At 48.0% G+C, this 17581-nt stretch overlaps 10 protein-coding genes across 10 annotated transcripts; 5 read left to right on the top strand and 5 right to left on the bottom strand.

Moving 5' to 3' along the window:
- Window positions 1-10: 10 nt before the first annotated feature.
- Window positions 11-1117, top strand: BT62DRAFT_943504 (kinase-like protein; the record flags this gene model as incomplete). The annotated part of the gene is made up of 6 exons (XM_043187882.1): window positions 11-276; window positions 327-468; window positions 522-534; window positions 589-833; window positions 899-987; window positions 1039-1117. Coding segments are annotated over exons 1-6 (735 nt in total), but the record flags the coding sequence as incomplete, so codon positions are not given.
- A 1010-nt stretch (window positions 1118-2127) lies between these two features.
- Window positions 2128-4422, bottom strand: BT62DRAFT_1072649 (NADPH oxidase; the record flags this gene model as incomplete). The annotated part of the gene is made up of 9 exons (XM_043178876.1): window positions 2128-2352; window positions 2408-2500; window positions 2553-2782; window positions 2833-2997; window positions 3047-3347; window positions 3403-3503; window positions 3554-3943; window positions 3993-4263; window positions 4312-4422. 9 exons carry the CDS (start codon window positions 4420-4422, stop codon window positions 2341-2343), a joined length of 1674 nt encoding a protein of 557 aa, XP_043044095.1. The 3' UTR covers window positions 2128-2340.
- A 191-nt stretch (window positions 4423-4613) lies between these two features.
- BT62DRAFT_927874 (spindle assembly checkpoint protein) lies at window positions 4614-5522 on the bottom strand. The gene is made up of 5 exons (XM_043185371.1): window positions 5393-5522; window positions 5233-5343; window positions 5165-5184; window positions 4985-5114; window positions 4614-4928 (listed from the first exon to the last, which is right to left on the bottom strand). Exons 1-5 carry the CDS (start codon window positions 5479-5481, stop codon window positions 4655-4657), a joined length of 624 nt encoding a protein of 207 aa, XP_043044094.1. The 5' UTR covers window positions 5482-5522; the 3' UTR covers window positions 4614-4654.
- Window positions 5523-5555: 33 nt separating this feature from the next.
- On the top strand, window positions 5556-8589 carry BT62DRAFT_524194 (TFIID and SAGA subunit). Its single transcript, XM_043181253.1, has 9 exons — window positions 5556-6045; window positions 6093-6171; window positions 6224-6523; window positions 6575-7073; window positions 7118-7257; window positions 7311-7657; window positions 7712-7880; window positions 7931-8210; window positions 8260-8589. The coding sequence occupies exons 1-9, from the start codon at window positions 5578-5580 to the stop codon at window positions 8372-8374; spliced, it is 2397 nt and encodes a 798-aa protein (XP_043044093.1). The 5' UTR covers window positions 5556-5577; the 3' UTR covers window positions 8375-8589.
- On the bottom strand, window positions 8458-8926 carry BT62DRAFT_1001398 (uncharacterized protein; the record flags this gene model as incomplete). Its single annotated transcript, XM_043176736.1, has 3 exons — window positions 8458-8641; window positions 8695-8750; window positions 8810-8926. 3 exons carry the CDS (start codon window positions 8924-8926, stop codon window positions 8458-8460), a joined length of 357 nt encoding a protein of 118 aa, XP_043044092.1.
- Window positions 8927-9262: 336 nt separating this feature from the next.
- BT62DRAFT_1001397 (uncharacterized protein) lies at window positions 9263-10063 on the top strand (the record flags this gene model as incomplete). Its single annotated transcript, XM_043176735.1, has 5 exons — window positions 9263-9341; window positions 9392-9526; window positions 9579-9625; window positions 9679-9765; window positions 9815-10063. The coding sequence occupies 5 exons, from the start codon at window positions 9263-9265 to the stop codon at window positions 10061-10063; spliced, it is 597 nt and encodes a 198-aa protein (XP_043044091.1).
- A 746-nt stretch (window positions 10064-10809) lies between these two features.
- BT62DRAFT_524146 (uncharacterized protein) lies at window positions 10810-12679 on the bottom strand. The gene is made up of 6 exons (XM_043181252.1): window positions 12428-12679; window positions 12337-12371; window positions 12082-12286; window positions 11979-12024; window positions 11878-11929; window positions 10810-11829 (listed from the first exon to the last, which is right to left on the bottom strand). Exons 1-6 carry the CDS (start codon window positions 12549-12551, stop codon window positions 10861-10863), a joined length of 1431 nt encoding a protein of 476 aa, XP_043044090.1. The 5' UTR covers window positions 12552-12679; the 3' UTR covers window positions 10810-10860.
- BT62DRAFT_1001395 (uncharacterized protein) lies at window positions 12592-13417 on the top strand (the record flags this gene model as incomplete). Its single annotated transcript, XM_043176734.1, has 4 exons — window positions 12592-12597; window positions 12833-12927; window positions 13017-13128; window positions 13172-13417. The coding sequence occupies 4 exons, from the start codon at window positions 12592-12594 to the stop codon at window positions 13415-13417; spliced, it is 459 nt and encodes a 152-aa protein (XP_043044089.1).
- A 650-nt stretch (window positions 13418-14067) lies between these two features.
- BT62DRAFT_916952 (UROD/MetE-like protein) lies at window positions 14068-15907 on the bottom strand (the record flags this gene model as incomplete). The annotated part of the gene is made up of 13 exons (XM_043184019.1): window positions 14068-14127; window positions 14185-14248; window positions 14302-14402; window positions 14455-14556; window positions 14609-14686; window positions 14739-14926; window positions 14985-15053; window positions 15107-15206; window positions 15261-15332; window positions 15390-15458; window positions 15511-15530; window positions 15581-15639; window positions 15690-15907. 13 exons carry the CDS (start codon window positions 15905-15907, stop codon window positions 14068-14070), a joined length of 1200 nt encoding a protein of 399 aa, XP_043044088.1.
- An 869-nt stretch (window positions 15908-16776) lies between these two features.
- On the top strand, window positions 16777-17567 carry BT62DRAFT_978633 (ribosomal protein L13e; the record flags this gene model as incomplete). Its single annotated transcript, XM_043189363.1, has 4 exons — window positions 16777-16798; window positions 16854-17248; window positions 17305-17481; window positions 17535-17567. 4 exons carry the CDS (start codon window positions 16777-16779, stop codon window positions 17565-17567), a joined length of 627 nt encoding a protein of 208 aa, XP_043044087.1.
- Window positions 17568-17581: the final 14 nt, after the last annotated feature.

The following is a 17581-nucleotide window of genomic DNA, read 5'->3' as shown; positions in this document are numbered from 1 at the left end:
TTTACCATTCTCTGCAGCACCCATATTTCAATGGATTCGGGGAGAGCTAATCGGGAAAGGCAGTTACGGTTGCGTGTACTTGGGATGCAATGCCAATACTGGAGAAATAATGGCTGTGAAGCAAGTCGAGTTGCCCAAGAAGCAGTTTCAGCAAACCAGCCAACAGATGGAAGTGGCCAATGCCCTCAAGTTTGAGAGCGAAACTCTCAAATACTTGGATCATCCTCGCATAGTCCGATATCTGGGTTACGAAGAGAGTCCCGAGTCTTTGAACATGTGAGTCACTGATTCTCAGCAAACTCATATCTTCTGCTGAACAGCTCAAGTTTCTTGGAATATGTCCCTGGAGGAACAATTGAAAGCTGTCTTTCTCAACATGGCAGGTTTAGTGAAGGTTTAACAAAGTCATTCACCAGCCAGATTTTGGAAGGTTTGGAGTATCTCCACTATAGAGGAATTATACATCGAGTGGGTTGCCATTTCCTAGAGCACGGTGATATATACTCATAGCCACACAACAGGATCTTAAAGCAGGTTCATACCCTGGCGTTTCAAGCTATGTACCGCGCTCACTCTGTTTTGTTACAGCCAATATTCTCGTTGATCATTCCGGCATCTGTAAGATCTCTGACTTCGGTATATCCAAGCGTGTCGACGAATTGGAAGCGCGCGCAAATACGGGTTTGAAGGGCACTGTATTCTGGATGGCTCCAGAAGTTGTTTCTCCAAACCTTGGTGGATATGACGCGAAGATTGATATCTGGAGTGTTGGATGTATTGTGCTGGAAATGTGGTCTGGTAAAAGGCCTTGGGCCGGCGAAGAGTGTTTCGTAGTCATGTTCAAGGCGAGCTTCATTGCAACAGCTGAGTTCCTGGCATGCTCATGATCGCTATGTAGCTCCATAAAGATAAACTCCCGCCTCCCCTTCCAAAGGATCTGCATCTATCAGAGCTGGCGATGGACTTCAGGAGTGGCTGTTTTGCTATGTATGTGACTATATATTCCTTCAATTGGTTACTAACCGGTTCACGATCCAGTGACCCAGCTAAGCGTCCTACAGCTGCAGAACTTCGAAAGCATCGCTATCTGACTCCAGCGTTGGGCTGGTCGTTTAATCAAGCTGAGATCGAGGCCCCCCGGGAAAAGCTGGCTCTCTCTCGAAAGCGAGATACTGCTCGACTTGCTCTTCCAAAAGAGAAGGCGGCGTCGCGACGATCGATCTCACAAGGGTTGCGGAGACCTTCTAGTTTTTCTGCACTCTGTCAGAGACCGACTAACCAGCACACGCACTTTAGAAGTGCTTCCCAAGCTGTGCTTCCTATTAGCCCTGATTCTGCCCCGCCTCCGCTTGTGTTTATCACTCCTCCAAGCTCACCTATGAAATCGGCATTTGGCTCTACTCCTGAGGATGACGATCAATTAGTATTCAACTGGGCAGCAACATCCGAGTCATCAAAATCATCATGTCAACGCCGAAAAATGTTCTACGTTGTCAATCCTGATTCAGACGACTCTGACGATGAAAGAACCGTTCGACAGTGCAAATCCTCGAAGTTGTCTTACGTTTATCACCCGCCGCCTCTCCCGAGCTCGGATGCCAAAGATCCCCTTTCTTCGACGCTTACAGCTCCGAATCCACAACCCCTGAACACTCATCATCTACAGTACTCCCCATCTATTTCGTCTGCATCAGCGCAAACATCTGCATCAACCGATTATAGTACATTTTCTTGCAGTGATACCGAAAACGACTTCGGTTCTCCGCTCTGGCAAAAGCCGCCGATTAGTGCGAGGCCTCTCCCACCTCCACCTCCGCTGCTTCCGGACAAAAAGGTCTCTACGCGGCTCAGCCGAATCGAAAGCAAGCGCAATTCTGCATGGCACCGCCCACATCTTGAGGATGTCTATCAGCGTCTGGACTATTATTTCCCAGAGCATGATGTTGATAGACCTGTCGTTAAGGCAGACACGGTTGCGAGCCAACCCAAAGATCGTTGTATGAGGAAGTCAATTCGAACGGTTGCTCAGGAGCAACTGAATCGCAATTTATCTGACCCAGAATGTCGGCTGAAGAGAGATACCACTCTTTGGGGAGGTCGCATAGAGGAGCTCGTAATTAGGTAGAAAGAATCGCTCATACAGTTACCATAGATTTTTCGTATAATGCCGCATATCATTACCATCTTGTCAATTTCGTTTTCATCGACCTGCTGTGTATCATGAAAATTTAATGCAAAATATCCAGTTGCATTCTCGTAGTAACCACACGTCCAATCACCTCGGTTACGACTAATGTAAAATAGATAACAAGTACTTCATCATGTAGATCCAGCCAATAATTAAAAGTGTTCCTGTCATGAAGAGAGCAATCAGGGTAAGGTATGACCAATATCGAAAGCTGCAAACCTTCGCAAAGGTGAAGTTGACAGTGGACGAGCTGTGGTGCATCGTTGCCTCTTTGAGCGCTTTCGCGATGGCACCCGGTCCACAAAAGTAAGTCTAAGACTCGTCTGAGTAGGGTACAAGATAACGATAAAAGATGATAGCTTACAGCGACCTTGGTCTTCAACTGCGACTTCGAACCAGGAATATATTGTCCTGCTTCAATAGCTTGCTTCATCTGCCCATAGATGGTCATCCAGTCCGGACGACCGAACATGGTGCGCGTCCTGAGGAGCGTCAGGGGATCATAAGCGGCACCGGCGTCGTTGACCGCGATATTCCAAAGCATATCTTCCCCGATTTTCTGAGTAAGATAGATATTGATGCGAAGGAAATTGGCTAGATAAGAATATGAGATGATGTCCAATTTCAAGAGTAACTTAACTCACGATCCGCTTGAGCAGCTTCAACTTCTTGCAACAAACTTTGGAACCACCCAAATGACGGAGCATCACGGCAAACCCAGAAAAATTCAACTCGACGTAGGACGCCGAGGTTACCGCTTTTCTGTTTGTACCATATGTGCTTTAAGATTGAAGCAAATGGTGTGACACCTGGGAGGTGGAATCAGAAATGTTCTTGGTGTCGAGAAAAGTAACATACCGATACCAGCACCAACAAGCACAGCTACCTCGGCGTCGAATACGTCCTCCGCTGGGGCACCATATGGCCCATCGATCCTGACAGCGGGCAGAGAGTCGGAGCCATCTAATTCAAGGTAATCACCTCGAGACCCCAAGCCAGACTTCTCATCTTTATATGAGCCTTTCATGGCCGCTTGGGTCATCGCATTGACAACAGACGGACCAACGCCAAGCCGCTCTCCGAGTCCCATCGTGAAATCACCCACTTGTCGTACGTGGACAGACACATAAGGATCTCCTGGCGCTGATGTGATGGTAAACTAGTTGCCATTTAGATAAGCTGCAAGAAAGAGAAGTACGATGTTAGGAACTTACAGGATGCCACTGAAAGCGTGAAAGTTCTGGAACCTGAAGGAACAACCACTGTCCAGGTGTATACTTGAAACTAGGCTTGATGATACGCAGCTCCATAGCACCTGGAAGGATATAAGGACACGACAATGCCGGGGAATGATGACCCACGTACCACTTGGGTGGACAAGGACTTTGGACAATCGAGTAGCACGTCTAGCACGCCATTCACGATACACTCGTTCACCAAAGTACATGATTCCGGGCCAGATTGTGAACCTCCAACTCATATACCCCAGACAATGTTCGGTGGAGTAGAACGGGAATGTACTGATATAATCCGGATTGACAGAGTCACGAACAAAACATCCCGTTGCGTGAGAATAGAGACCGATCATAAAGAAGAAGGCAAGATGATGAGTGTACCAGAATGCCTCAAAGCATTGCTTGCGCATCTTCTGATGAGCAGTCGCATATATCAAGACCATGATAAGGAGCATGAAGTGACCGGTGATCCCACCCGCCTGGGTGTAGTGGATGTCCAGAGCAATTTCCTTCCGAACCTCTGTACCAGGATTTAGCAACCAATGACCATGTGGCATGGAACAACGTACGACTGCGCTCGACGTTAAAAAAGTTGACGTAGTGCGCCGTTGTGTGGACCATGGTCCAAAATGCCATCGAATAAGCGACCTGTCTGTGGAACCAGATGTTCTCGTCGGCGGGAAAGAGCCAGGTGAGCTTCGGTCGAACGAAGCGGATAACATTTCGCAGCATGGGAACGAGAATCATGCCGCCGTCGAATGCCAGAACGAGACCTGCACCACGAGATGTCCACACAGACCAAGTCAAAGCGTTGAGAGCAGCAAGCCTGGTGTTAGCAGCCTTGCAAGGATAAGATTACTAGAAAATTAAAGGATTCGTACGACGCACCTGGCTGTGCCACCCATAACCAAAGAGCGCAAAATGGATTCCGTAGAAAATGACATTGAAGGCCAGCCTCCTTGCGCTGAGAAACTCCCTGCGAATCCAGCTTTCTCCCATGATTGAAGTCGACTGAAAGTGCTAATACAGTAAAAGAAAGGCGAAGAAAGTCTGGGGCCAGCCAGACGAAGAAAATGAGGAGAAGAAAAGAATGAAGAAGAGTGAAGGAAAGAAAGGAGGAAGGAACTCGTGGTCATAGCAATCCCAGTTTGGCTTGGCTCGGTTGGCTCGGAGTCGGCAATTCTGGTCAACAGCAACCATCTATCTGCCAAAATTATACTACATGCCACTACTACTCTTCATATCGATACGCGACCATGGCCTCGATCCTGTGCACGTCTGTACTAAAGCTCCTCATCTTCACCTGCTGACTCTTGCTCGCCTCAATCGCCAACGGATCAGTATCTACCCATTCACCGGCAGGAACGTCTGCGGAATCAGACGTGTACGCTAGAATATTAAACACGGTTGGCTCGTGTATCACTGGCAGGTAGGTGACCATTGAAATAATTTGCTTCAGAATAGCCCGGATCTCCGACTGTATTTCGGCTTCTGGTTTCGGTGGTCTAGATTAAACATTGTTGTTAGAAACACCGAAGAAAGATGTAATCGTGGTTCATACGCTTCAGTTGTCGAATCTGCTGGCGGCTCAACAAGTTTGATGTCGAACACCCAGCGTTCTAGAGGCGTCCGGGCGTCCTTTGAAATGATGGCAAGAACCAATTGTGTGACAGAACCGGTAAGCAGCCATTCTGATGGACCGGTAAGCAGCGTGATAAACTAGGTAGTGCATTCAGCATACTCTGGACTTGTTTCAGAATTCTAGCAGGGTGTTAGGTTGGACGCTGCACGAAACGGTCAGCGACGAACCTTTCGAGGTAGTTCTCCAGGGCAAGATCTTGAGTAACGAGGACAGTTTGCCCGTACTTCTTAACCATATGAAAATCGTCAGACGGGTACACCTCGCGTTGGAAAAGAATCCTTTAGCCCTGTCAGTGGCAGTTTGAACATTGATTCGTAGGATACTCACGTGTTGACTGCATACTTGAAGAATTCAGTAACCAAAGCGGTAGAGCCTTTGAGGGTGATAGCTTGACGGTTTGCTTGCTTTGAAGCCATGGTGAGTGTTATGAGAAAGAGATTTGAAAATACAAAACACGCGTCGCGTATAACAGACTTCAGTCACGTGGTCTGCTCTCCTGCTTTCCTGCAGCCATGTCGGTCAACACTCCTCCCGGATCTACTGGTTCTCCTGCTCCCGCTTCTCCTGAAAATAATGCGTCCACAAATCAACAAAATAATGCGCTTGCAGACCGTATGGTCCTCGACTACCTGCGTGCTCGAGGTCATGCTGCTGCTGAGAAGGCTCTCGCAAGTGCCGTCGAATCTGCCTCTCCTGACGATAAAGGAAAGCAACCAGAAACTCTTACCTCCGAAGATCTGGTCAAAGCTCTCGCAGTATTCGCTCAGAAACCTTCTCGGCCAGGCGAAAATATTCTCAAGGATCCTTCAAATGTTCTGACCGAACTCACGTCATTGGGAAATCCGTCGAGTATTCAGAATCTAATAGCTAGTATCGGCTCCGTTGGAGCAGAAGATATACTGTCATTGGATCCCACAGATAAGCAAGAGGGATTTCGAGAGTTGGAAGCTTGGGTCGAGGGATCCCTGGATATGTACCGAGTAAGTGCTGTATCTGCTCTGCGGACTTCATGTAACTCTTCTAACAGCCTGAATTTCGGCCAATACTGTTCCCAATATTCTGTCACTTCTATCTGGATCTCATACAACGCGGTTTCAAGGATGCAGGTAATCCACAAGGCGATACAATAAGTTGCTCTGCTGACCAAGACTATATCAGCGCTTCGCTTTTTCTCCTCTTTCTCAGCATCTCTTGCTCCTGCTCACACAACAATACTACACCATCTCTCCACTCTCTTGCTTCCCTCCCACGTTCAAAACGACGAGCTGGCCCAACGCTTCCGTGATGAAAAGTATGTCATTCGAATGAGTCGTTCAGGTTTTGGTTTGCTCGTAGGGTGGTTGACAGAGGGTGTCGGAGGTGAGGCATCGGGCGCAGGCGAAGGCTTCTCGGGCGAAAAGGGCAAAAGAGGACGTGCAGCAGTCATGCGCGTTGTCAACAACCATCTTCGATTTGATGGTAAATACAATCTTGAAATGTCCTGTGATTCGTATTCACCCCAATGTACAGTCACTTCCTCAAATCCCACTTCAGTCGCACCTAACACTTGGGAAGAATCTACGGGCCTACTATCATCACTGATCCCTCAAACAAACGGGGCTGCCACAAAAATTACCAATCCTCAAGCCTTCAATACGTCGAAAGGCGACCTTAAACTTGGTCCTAGGCCGATAGCCGAGGATCTTCGTGTAGAATCAGAACGCCTGCTACGGGAGCAAGCCATGGTCGATCGGGATCCCAACGCTCAATATGACATCCAGTATGCCAGACCGCCTCTATTGCCAGGTGTTCTCCCTGTATCAGAATCGGACCTTTTACCTCACCCTCCCACGTTCAAAACCACCGACGTGGAACGAGAGATCCATGCTGTACGGGACGCACGCCGGAGAATTCGACTTGAACCTTCAGCCCTTAGTAACATCGACATCAACTCTCCTCAAGCCAATACAGCGAGGGCGCGCGCTCTCCCCAGTATTTGTGCTTATACATTACACAATATTGTAGAAGGGTACGTTCAATTCCTACTTCGAGATGGTTCTTACATCATTATAGAGCACCCTGCATGACCTTTTCTCAAGATACTTCATTGATGGCCGCTGGTTTCGCTGAAAGTTATATCAGATTATGGAGTCTCAAAAACGAGAAACTCAAAGGTATGAGGAGTGATTTTACATCAAGCGCTGTCAAAGATGGTCCGTACACTCCACTATCACTCTGTTCCGTTTAACTCAACACACCGTTCCAGCCGCATCTCTTCGCAAAATCAAGGAAAAGAAAGGTAGCACGACTCGGAAGTTAGTCGGACATAGCGGGCCTGTTTATTCACTTGCGTTCGATCCTCTCAACGGCTCCGCAAGCCCTCCTAGATATCTTCTGTCAGCGTCAGCGGATGCTACAGCGCGTTTGTGGTCTATGGAAACGATGAGCAACGTCGTTGCTTTTCGTGGGCATGAGAATCCGATATGGGATATCAAATGGAGTCCCATAGGAGTCTACTTTGCTACTGCGAGCAGAGATCGGACAGCTCGGTTGTGGTCGACAGACCGTACGAGCTGTTTGCGCATCTATGCGGGGCACTTAAGTGATGTGGATGTATGTGTTTTTTTTTTTGGCTGAAGACATGTGCTTCATCTCATTCGTGTCTAGTGCATTGAGTTTCATCCAAATTCTCTGTACCTTGCTACTGGATCCAGTGATTGGACAGCCCGATTATGGGATGTTCAACGAGGTTCATGCGTACGGGTATTCATTGGACAGCAAGGCGCCGTGACTTCAATGGCTATCAGCCCAGATGGACGATATCTAGCGACTGGAGGTATGACGTAATCATGAACCTTCAACGGTAATTTCTAACGTCTGATGTAGGAGAGGATCTGGCTATTAATTTGTGGGACATCAGTTCTGGAAAGAGAGTCAAGAAGATGTCTGGGCACACGGCGTCGATATATTCTCTGGCATTCAGCGCAGAGTCTTCTTTGCTTGTTAGCGGAGGTGCTGATTGGACCGTTCGATGTTGGGATGTAAAAAGCGCAGGAGGATCGCCTAGCAAGCCGCGGGAGAACGGGACTACACAGTACACGCCATTAGGGCTCGCAAGTAACGGCGCAATTGTCAGTGGTTCAAACGACGAAGAAGCTTCCGAGACGTGCGCTTATTCATATATTTCGCTTTCTTATGCCTGACTTGATTTTCAGAACTGATCTCCTTGCGACCTTCCCGACTAAAAGAACTCCAATCACGAATGTACAGTTCACGCCTAGGAATCTCTGCCTCGTAGGAGGGAATTATCTCTCTCCGGATGTGCGATGATCCGAACATCGTCGTTGTAGCACCATTGTGAGGCCATGTACTAATTAGCCTAACTTATTTAGCTTGTCGACAATTCGTATTCTTCAACCTCCTCCAAGAATGTCACTAACAAACCTCACCGCGGCCTCCAGCTGCGAAGATTGTCCGTTCTCGATCAAGCTACGAAGAATGGCGACAAACTCTCCAAGGTTTCCACCCCGCACGGCATTATTCATTTCTCTCTGGAGATTCTCCTGTGCCCCATCAGATGACTGTGACGACTTGGGGCTGAAGTCATCGTCGCTTCGATTTCATCATGAGAGTCTGCACTACTGTAAGACTGGGAACTGTATTGCTGAGAGCTGGAAGGATTGTAATTTTCATCCTCCCGACCTCTCTATGCACAGCTGGATGTTAGCCACTGATTAGATAGATACAGAACTCAGTCTAATGTACCCTTTCTTCTTTCTGCTGAATCTCTTTGTTGTCTTCTTCCTCTTTGGCTGCATTGCAGAAGTCTTCTTCACTTTGCGAAGATTGCGAAGATGCAGGTTGACTGGAGGTTGGAGACATGGTGGGGAAGACTTGAATATTGATGGGATGTACCGTACTTTATAGCAATACTACGCCTTTGTTACCTCTGTTCCTCGGTTCACAAAGGCAGACTGCCCGCCACCTAACTTGAAAAAGATCTGTAGTAAGCACGTGATGCTTCGCGCTACTTAAGTGCTGCCAGCTGCCTCGCACACTGTTTCTACGTCTGCATTTTCCTTCTTCCTCCTATAGCACTCTTCGCCGATCATTCAAACAGGGTGCGTTTCAGTGTCGTGTTTCTTACTTCTGCCGCTATTGTTGCTCAAACGGTGTTGCTGCTTCTCTCAGATGGAGAACATGGATGTAGATTCCGTTATGCATTGCGCTAGCTCGCCAGTACAACAGGCCCAGGACGGACCCAGCCAAGCGCTTGCTGGAGCGCCTGCGCCGCCAAGTGAGTTCCTAAGTGTATCTGCGCCACCACCTGTACTTATTAGCGTATAGCGTTGGGGATACCTCGTGAAAACTTCCGTGACATACAGGTCAAGGTCCACATTCGAAGGCCTGAGCGAGATTCTTGGGTGTATCTAGGACGAGGTATTGTGTCGCAAGAGGTGGTCGGGCATTCATTTAAGATAGGTGAGTGCTCTTGTGCTTCGCTTTCTTGGTAGCCTAATTAAGGCCGCCTCAGTCGTTCGAAACCTCTCCTCGAACAAGGTCATTACCTCATTTGGCGAGGTAATTTTTCGTGTCTCCTCGCAATATCCCTCGCTGATTGTTGATCTTCCAAGGGCACCGACCTTCAGGCAGAAAGGAGAGGTAACTTTGTAGTCATTGGTTGCGTTGAGGGTGTGCGTGTCGTTTCTTGGTCCTTGAACGTGGGTATTCTCGCCCTTCCATGATTTGTGCATTCATTGGACACTGTAGGCTCTGAATAACTCGGATACGCTTCGATTGATTGCGAGCATCGAGCTTGCTTGCTACAAGAGCAAGCAGGCTCTGACCGATCCTCGACTACACTCCAAGACCCGCCGCCGAATAGAGCGTGTTATCAAGGACGACAGGCGCAAGCGTCATCGTAGGCGGAAAGACCAAGAAGCGCTCGTTGACGCTTTTGCGAAACAGAACCTTAGCAACGAGCCTATGAGCATGAATTCTGATGACGCTCAACTATAGTCGCAAGAGATTCATGTTCATCTTGAATATAAACGGCTTCCCTGTCAAGTTGTACTCATATTAGACATTGCTACTACCATCCATATTGATTGCACGCGTGTATTTCGTATATCATACATTTCACCCCGCTTGACCGCCGTTCTCACTGGTTTATAACTACTTGTATTGACCTTTCTGGCGAGACCACTCGAGACAGTATTCCCTAAGGTACAATTACGGAAGGTTTACAGTTTTGTCGTTCGCATTCCTCGCCTCTAATGACGCTTCCAATTGACAACAGATCACAGAAAGAAAACCACGGACATGCCCAACGAGTTGAATTCTAAGCTCATTCTCGTATGAACGATGTTGCAAAGAAACTCGTCGGGTGTAATTCAACGGAGCCGAAGGTGAGAATTGAATATTGGATATCAGCTGAATTCATTTGATGAGACGTCGAAGTATGTCATTTCATAGTGGGAGCACGCCCAACAGTAAGGGATCAGACAAGCAGACATGGGAGGCTTCTTCCGGCCCACTTTCCGCATAGCATCAAATACGTGTTTATGTTCTAGGATGGGTATAACGATCAAGATCAGGGAGCAGAACACCTGCGAACCCACGAGGTCCGATAGCGGCGTGGAGCAAGATTACAGGACGTTCTTCTCAGGGTATTGGCAGATTCATCGTTCGAAAATCCGGAAGAATATTTGTTGAATATGTCAGTGAGAAAAGCTGCAGATGGCCCCCGGCCACGAAAAAGATACACGATCCTACAAATAATTAAAAATATTTGCAACGCAGAGAAGATTGAAAGGTCATGAGGGCGAATGATGCGATTGCGAAGAAGAGAGCTGCGATGACGCTGAATATAAAGGAGCATCATCAACTGTCCTGGACAACGATGATCGTGAAGGAATGCTCTGAGGCGCTGTTCGTTCAGAATATTGAGGGGGAAGTTCTACCACACCATCCTCATTGGGAGGTGGCAATGGAACATCGTCTGCGTCTGTGTGCAGGATGAATCGAGAAGGAGTGTAACTAGCAGCGCCTGCCGTGGCTGCCTTCCGCTGAGCAGATGACATAGTTTGAGAACCAGATGGCTGACTATGGTGATGAGCGGTGAATGGATCGATAGATGTCGGACTGTGGTCGTGGTCCTGAGGAGAAGCGAAAGGATTTGGTTGCGAATCAGGCATTCCACGATTATAATGGTCTGCAGCCTCTGAGTCTGGCGTCGTGGGGGCGTAATCTGTACCGCGAACGAAGAATGGGAAGGCAGATCCTGATGGTGTGTTTGCGTGGCCTCTCGCATCGTAACCATCGGCTAGGTCAATATCCGATTGTAATCTACGCGAGTGACGCTCGAGGTCGGTCCCATTATCCCAACGGTTATCGCGGTCGCGTTTCCGTCGAAGGAAAAATAAGGCAAGAGTGATGACAGCGGCCAAAAATACGAGTCCACCTAAAACGGTGCCTGCGATTGCACCGATTGATGTACCCGAGCTGCTAGTGGTTGTCGACGTCGTAGCAGAAGTGGTGGAGGACGTGGAAGGTAAGGATGTAGAAGAAGGCGTTGCAGTAGATGACGGCGACGAATCATCAATGCATGACTGATCAGTAGATATCCCGACAGTCTTGACGTCGGAACTTCCGCCTTGGCGGCCTTCTGAATCGGCCATAGCGAATATGATACTCGTGCCGTTGTAGACGTCGGCGGTCCAATCGTACTCGGTAGGCCCTTCCGGCGGATTAATAACAAAGGTGTCTCCATCGGGAATTATTCCCTTTATTAAGAGATAAGTCCTGGAAGGACAAGTGCCATCGGAACTCACCATAATAGTGACAGGTTGTACAGCACTGGTGTATGCACTAAAGGTGTATGTCCTGTACAATAGCTGAGCCGGTGAGATGCAACAGTAATCAGCGTACTTGCCTGCATTGCTGGAGAGCGGAGTTTAGTTCGAATGAAAAGTCAACACCTTTCGGAATCCACATTACGATGACCGATAATACAGAATATGGTGAACATCACTTACCAGGATCTGTAGTATTACAACTGCCTCCAAGGGATGATCCGACGGTCAAAAGTTCAGTGGCTCCTCCTGCTCCGAAGCCAGACGCATCCGACATAACCATGACGAATTTTTGTCCTGAAGAGAACGGGATCTGTGTTTCATACGTTCCCTTCCCACTGCTGTACGCAGAATCAGGGATGGATATGTTCCTTGGCGTCCCGAAGACCTAGTTACCACAGATGAGTCTTGTTGATAGTAATAAAGGGCCAGGCGCACGGGAGTCAAAAGTAACAGGTAGGGAGCAGTGCCACCTTGAGACAGCACCAATGAGCGCCACGTCAAATAGAATGTATCGATATACGCGTACCATTCCATGTTATGCTGATATCATCGCACTGTGTCGGTGTCCCAGCAGAAAAACTGAACGCAGCAGAAAGAAATGACCATGACAGAATGGAAAGAATAATGACCAAAGAGAGATGGCAATGCATGGGAACTAGGAAATTGTGAAAAGGAAAGTGATATTAAGGAATGAGGGTTTGTCAGGGAAGGCTGGAGAAAGGAAGATTGGCGGGAATAGATGGGAAGTAGGGGAAGGGAAGGAAGAAGTAATTCTCACGAAATCGTGGCTTCGAGGTGATTTCCTTTCCCGGCATGATCAAAACTTGCACAGTCCAAATGACAAATATTTCCTTCGTTTCCTTGCCTTGGTTACGCAACATTACAACTTTCAAAAAAGCTTTCAACCGTAGAAAACTAACATCGTTTTTAGTTACAGGCCGTCCGCCTCCTTTCACCGCCGCCGTCACAGAATAAACTCTCCGAAATATCGTTATGGTCTGACAAGCTGTCTAGTACGATTCGAAGGTAGGTTTGGAATAGCTATGTACCAAGTACATCCATGGCCAAGGCCTAGCCGCGCTCGCCTTGTGATTTACCGCAGCTACGATTATTAGGACGTGGAAAGCATCCGGAAGACCTGCAAGGCAGCAATCCGGAACGCGCTTTCGCGCAGCGACGTCAGTGGACGAAGAAAATTCATGGTTGCATCTGATTACGCGTCGTGCGGTTGGCTCTTGTGGGGTAGAGAATCGACAACTACGACAGCTAGCAGGGGAGCCTTAACCTCGGCAAGTGGGCCCAGCCGGTGGACCTTGGATATCTGCAGCTCATTAACTCCCTAACCGGGTACCATAGATCACCAAGAAATCAGAGGAAGGTCCAGGATGCCATGATTCGACCTTCAGTAATCGAATATAGCCGTGGTTTTGCAGATATGGAAGCAAACGTGCTGTTCTCAAACGACAAGTTCGGAGCCAGAAGAGAGCGGTCTTTGGACGGAAAGTCGCACTTTTGAAAGTCTCATCATCTTTATCACCAGTAGTCCAGCTGACGAAGATGTCGGCACATCTATGCCATGAGTAAGGGTCTCATTGCGAAGCACTGTTATGAGAGGAACACGTCTTTCAGAATGCGCATGTGAATGATTGAAAATCACAGGAAACGAGAGTTTAGTTGACCTCGCCAACATGAAGCAATCAGTGATGTACTCAGGTTATTTATTATGTCTTAGTTGGGCTGACCAGGGGGGGAGGCGGTGTTCATCTTAAATGAGCTCCTTACCGGCCTTGCTTTTAGGTTCATTAGCTTTCTGTGATGAATCCTGTGAGCAGATATAAAGAAAGTAAAACGCCTACAGAAGACTGAACTCACAGCGACCAACGGTATATGGAACGTTCCTTTCAGAGTTCTCTTACGGGCCAGCGTCACTAGGTTGCTAACCCGTTTTTGAAGACTCGAGTCAGCACCAATCCGATTAACTCCTGCGTACCTTCGCCCTGGGGCGACATTTTTCAAGAGTCTGGACTGCTTTTGCGTATTCTCAAACGAGACAACTGCGCAAAGAACTTGCAGTGCAAACTATTTATAGAACCAAGAGTTGCACGTTCAAATTGACCTTCACCTAATATCCAGTGATGTTAAAAATTCAAAGAAAATGATCCAAAATTATTCTGGCCAAATCTGCTTGGCAGCTTCGACTAGCAGCTCCAATTTCTTGGTCTGATCCTACAGGGTGACAGACATTGTTACGATACTATTTATAATAAGGAAGCGCATTCGTACCTCTTCAGTAATGGGGTTGCCCTGCCACACCGATGCGAAGCCGCATTGTGTACTGATGCAAATCCTGCCGAAGACGGGGATCAATCATCAGTAATCAAGAAGAAAGCGAGGCCTCACTGATTCAAAGCATCCTCCTTTGACCGCCCTTGATTTCCTTTGCACAAGGAGTCTGCAGCCGAGTAGATCCGAGATTTCAAATCTTCGACAGATTCCATAACCTAGCGAGGCACCTTTAGACAGCAGCCAACTTGAAAATCGAATGGTAGATACCTGGCCGGTCTTTGTGGTCACCAAACCGAGAACCAATGCTTTGTTGGTGGGGAAATATTTCAGCGGGTCAAAATCACCGGATCGTTCGTTATCGTATTCGAGCTGCCATATAGTGGGTAAGAAACACGGGGCGATAACGATGCCGCTGACGCACGTAAAATGTATCAACGTCAAGATTGTTGAAAACCTTTTTGGCAATGCGATCGTAACCTCCGTCGCAGAAATGCGCACCCTGTCAAAGTCCATAAGCATCGCAATAATCCCCCCCAAATCAGTGAACATACCATGAAATTACCTCGACACATATGCACGCTAATGGTCAAATCGTCCGGGCGATCCTGAGTAGTGACATTAATGGCGCGGATGTATGTGTTGAGCAATGTCTCCGGGTCGATAGCCATCTCCTTCATCTTCTCAATTACGCCATCGCTGCAGAAGAAACAGAACGTGGGGTCGTCAATCTGAATGTGACCTACACATCTTCGTTAGACCAGCCATGTGAAAGGCCAGAAACCCGGATATTGACGTACGGCATCCTAGATCGTATAGTTCCTTGAACTCAGCACGGTACGCGATGCCAAGATCGTCAAAGTATTCATCTATATATGTAAACGGTTGGAAGAGAACTAGAGCTTCAGATAGAACGATATACCGTCATTTTTATACACGTCGAGATTGTATGTAAAGTTTGAACCATGTCGTTGATGAAACCACGAAGGGGAGCATACAGTCATCTTGATATTTTTGACATCCTACAGCGAAAAAGATATGTAGGGTAAGTACGGAACGACGTATAGATAGATTACCTCTGGTGAAACGATGCTTTTTGTGAATTTAAACTGATCAACATAAAAAGATTGTGTGCGTTTGATTTTTCCCTTGATGGAGGTAATCAGCTTCATTGCTCTGCAAAAACATAGGAGAGAACAACCGACCGAGCAATATATCGTCTTATCGGTCAGGGTGCCTGTTGCTTTCATCATACCGATGTGCGGAATGTATTCCTAAATTGATTGATGATTCATAGTGATATAGATTTCCAGGCGTCATACCCACCATGAATGCACTCAACGGACCTAATAGTGAATTAGTAACGAGAGCGTCTCTGTAGCGACGGGCTACATACGCTCAGGCATGTACTGCATCCCCTCCAGCTTGTTAAATACACCCTCAAAGAAAAGCCCTCTAGAACAACGGAGCTTTAGAGAACACCGAAGTAAGACATACCAGCGTACCGTCTCATTTCGCCGTCAGTAATGGTCTTAATGCCCGTATCTTGCTGGAGCTTCACGACGTGTCGCACTGCAGCATCCTCGGCAATGGTGAGCTCTTCAAGTGAACAGCCGTGACGCTCAAATAGACCGCGTTTCTGGAAAAGCTCTTTGGGCCTAATTAATGACCCAACATGCTCTGCACGAAACGGGGGGTTGATATGCAACTTGCGCGTCGACATAGGGAAAGATAAAGCGAGGGAAATGAGAAAATGAGATGAGTGCCCCGAATTTGAGGAAATCACAAGATGTAGTAGATCACAAGTGACTACTGGGGTAGGGTAAATTTGATGGGCCATTGCGCTGGGAGAATTCATTGCGTCAAGGAACATATAATCATGAGGATTACGGACTCGCGAGCCGTACCCACGGCGTGGCGTGTCGAAAGAGCTGTCGAATGTGGTTCTAAAGGCAGGCCTCGGTTCTCAGAAGGGTATTGGCCGGATAGTGACTGTATCCAGGTCTGGCATTATCTCTACCTTCTGTCCAGCCGTGCCTATAAATGAATCAACACACCGGATTCGAAGATTTTCAATGGTCTACATTTCTTAAAAGGAACATGAACCGAAAATACACGAATTAACATGGATGCAGACGGGACAAGAGGTGCCGTAGAGCGCGAAACAAACGCAACATCGATGAAACCGCGAATGGGATACTTGGATTTGGAACAACGAAAGCGAAGAAGAACATCAGAGTAACTCGGTAAGATAGGATTCTGATAAGTGGATGTGTTCGTAAACTTGGGTAACAAGTCCCAAGGGTCCCTAAGGGTCCTCTTCAGTTGCCGGTGACGATGGAATCGGCATTCTGACGGATTGGGACATGACTAATCATGCACTGCCGGAGCATTCATCCCGTTCACGTGATTGTGGGAGTAATCGGTTATTGCCGAGGAGCACCTGTACAGTTGGTCAAGGTTTTTTTCCACGCAAAGGTTTTGGTCCCTGCAGAGCACCGGCCTCGACGTATCTCAAGACTAACCCGTAGGTGCTCAATTTTTGCTAACGTATCTGTTGGTGCTCAACCATTCGTTCGACAGCTCCAACTAATGGGTTTCGCGCACAACAACGGTGCGTGAAATTCGTCTTTTTCATGTTCGACTGTGGACTTGACAATATTCTACAGTCCTTCCCGGAAACCATTTCCGTAAAGACTGGCAGCGTCGCGTACGCACCTGGTTTGACCAACCAGGACGCAAGCTCCGCAGACGCAATGCCCGCAAAACTAAGGCTGCTGCCCTCGGCGTCCGCCCACTGACGCTGCTTCGCCCTGCAGTCCGTGGCCAAACTGTGCGCTACAACCGAAAACTCCGTGAAGGTCGCGGATTCACATTCGCTGAACTTAAGGAGGCTGGTATCGGAAAGAAGGAGGCCCGGAGTGTTGGAATCGTTGTTGACCACCGAAGGAGGAATTCGAGCGAGGAGGGCAAGAAGGTCAATGTCGAGAGGCTCAAGGCCTACAAGACGAAGCTCGTCGTCTTCCCCAGGAAGGCTGGCAAGCCTAAGAAGAACGATTCTTCTGTGAGCTTGTGTAGTCATTCTTCTGCGACTCCATTTATTCATGCACCGTGTCGTAGGCTGATGACCTCAAAGCTGCTACCACCCGTGCTGCCTTCCCTCTTCCCGAATCATACTCTGCCGAGGCTCCACGCAAAATCACCGAAGAGGAGCGCTCTTTCGAAGCATACAAGGCTCTTCGTACTGCTCGCGCCAACGCTAGGCACGAAGGTGCTCGCAAGGCTCGTGCTGCCAAGGTACAGTGTTCGGTCACACATTTAGCATCGCAAGACGTTAACTCCCCTTGCAGAAAGAGGAGGAAGAAGCAGCAAAGAAGAAGTAATTATTTTATTACCA

The sequence above is a fragment of the Guyanagaster necrorhizus genome (genome assembly GCF_019112545.1).
Source record: "Guyanagaster necrorhizus MCA 3950 unplaced genomic scaffold BT62scaffold_4, whole genome shotgun sequence".
Taxonomy (NCBI): Eukaryota; Fungi; Basidiomycota; class Agaricomycetes; order Agaricales; family Physalacriaceae; genus Guyanagaster; species Guyanagaster necrorhizus.
This window is presented reverse-complemented; position numbering and strand designations above follow the sequence as displayed.

Bases quoted from the DNA above. Each gene is read 5' to 3' on its own strand.
- BT62DRAFT_927874 (XM_043185371.1), bottom strand. From the start codon at position 5,481: ATGGCTTCAAAGCAAGCAAACCGTCAAGCTATCACCCTCAAAGGCTCT. The intron at 5,185-5,232 runs GTTCGTCGCTGA...ACACCCTGCTAG, and splicing joins CTGGAGAACTACCTCGAAAG to AATTCTGAAACAAGTCCAGA. The intron at 4,929-4,984 runs GTATGAACCACG...TGTTTAATCTAG, and splicing joins GCAGATTCGACAACTGAAGC to ACCACCGAAACCAGAAGCCG.
- BT62DRAFT_524194 (XM_043181253.1), top strand. From the start codon at position 5,578: ATGTCGGTCAACACTCCTCCCGGATCTACTGGTTCTCCTGCTCCCGCT. The intron at 7,258-7,310 runs GTCCGTACACTC...ACACCGTTCCAG, and splicing joins ATCAAGCGCTGTCAAAGATG to CCGCATCTCTTCGCAAAATC. The intron at 8,211-8,259 runs GTGCGCTTATTC...CTTGATTTTCAG, and splicing joins GACGAAGAAGCTTCCGAGAC to AACTGATCTCCTTGCGACCT.
- BT62DRAFT_524146 (XM_043181252.1), bottom strand. From the start codon at position 12,551: ATGCATTGCCATCTCTCTTTGGTCATTATTCTTTCCATTCTGTCATGG. The intron at 12,372-12,427 runs GTACGCGTATAT...TGCTGTCTCAAG, and splicing joins TATCAGCATAACATGGAATG to GTGGCACTGCTCCCTACCTG. The intron at 12,025-12,081 runs GTAAGTGATGTT...GGATTCCGAAAG, and splicing joins TTGTAATACTACAGATCCTG to GTGTTGACTTTTCATTCGAA.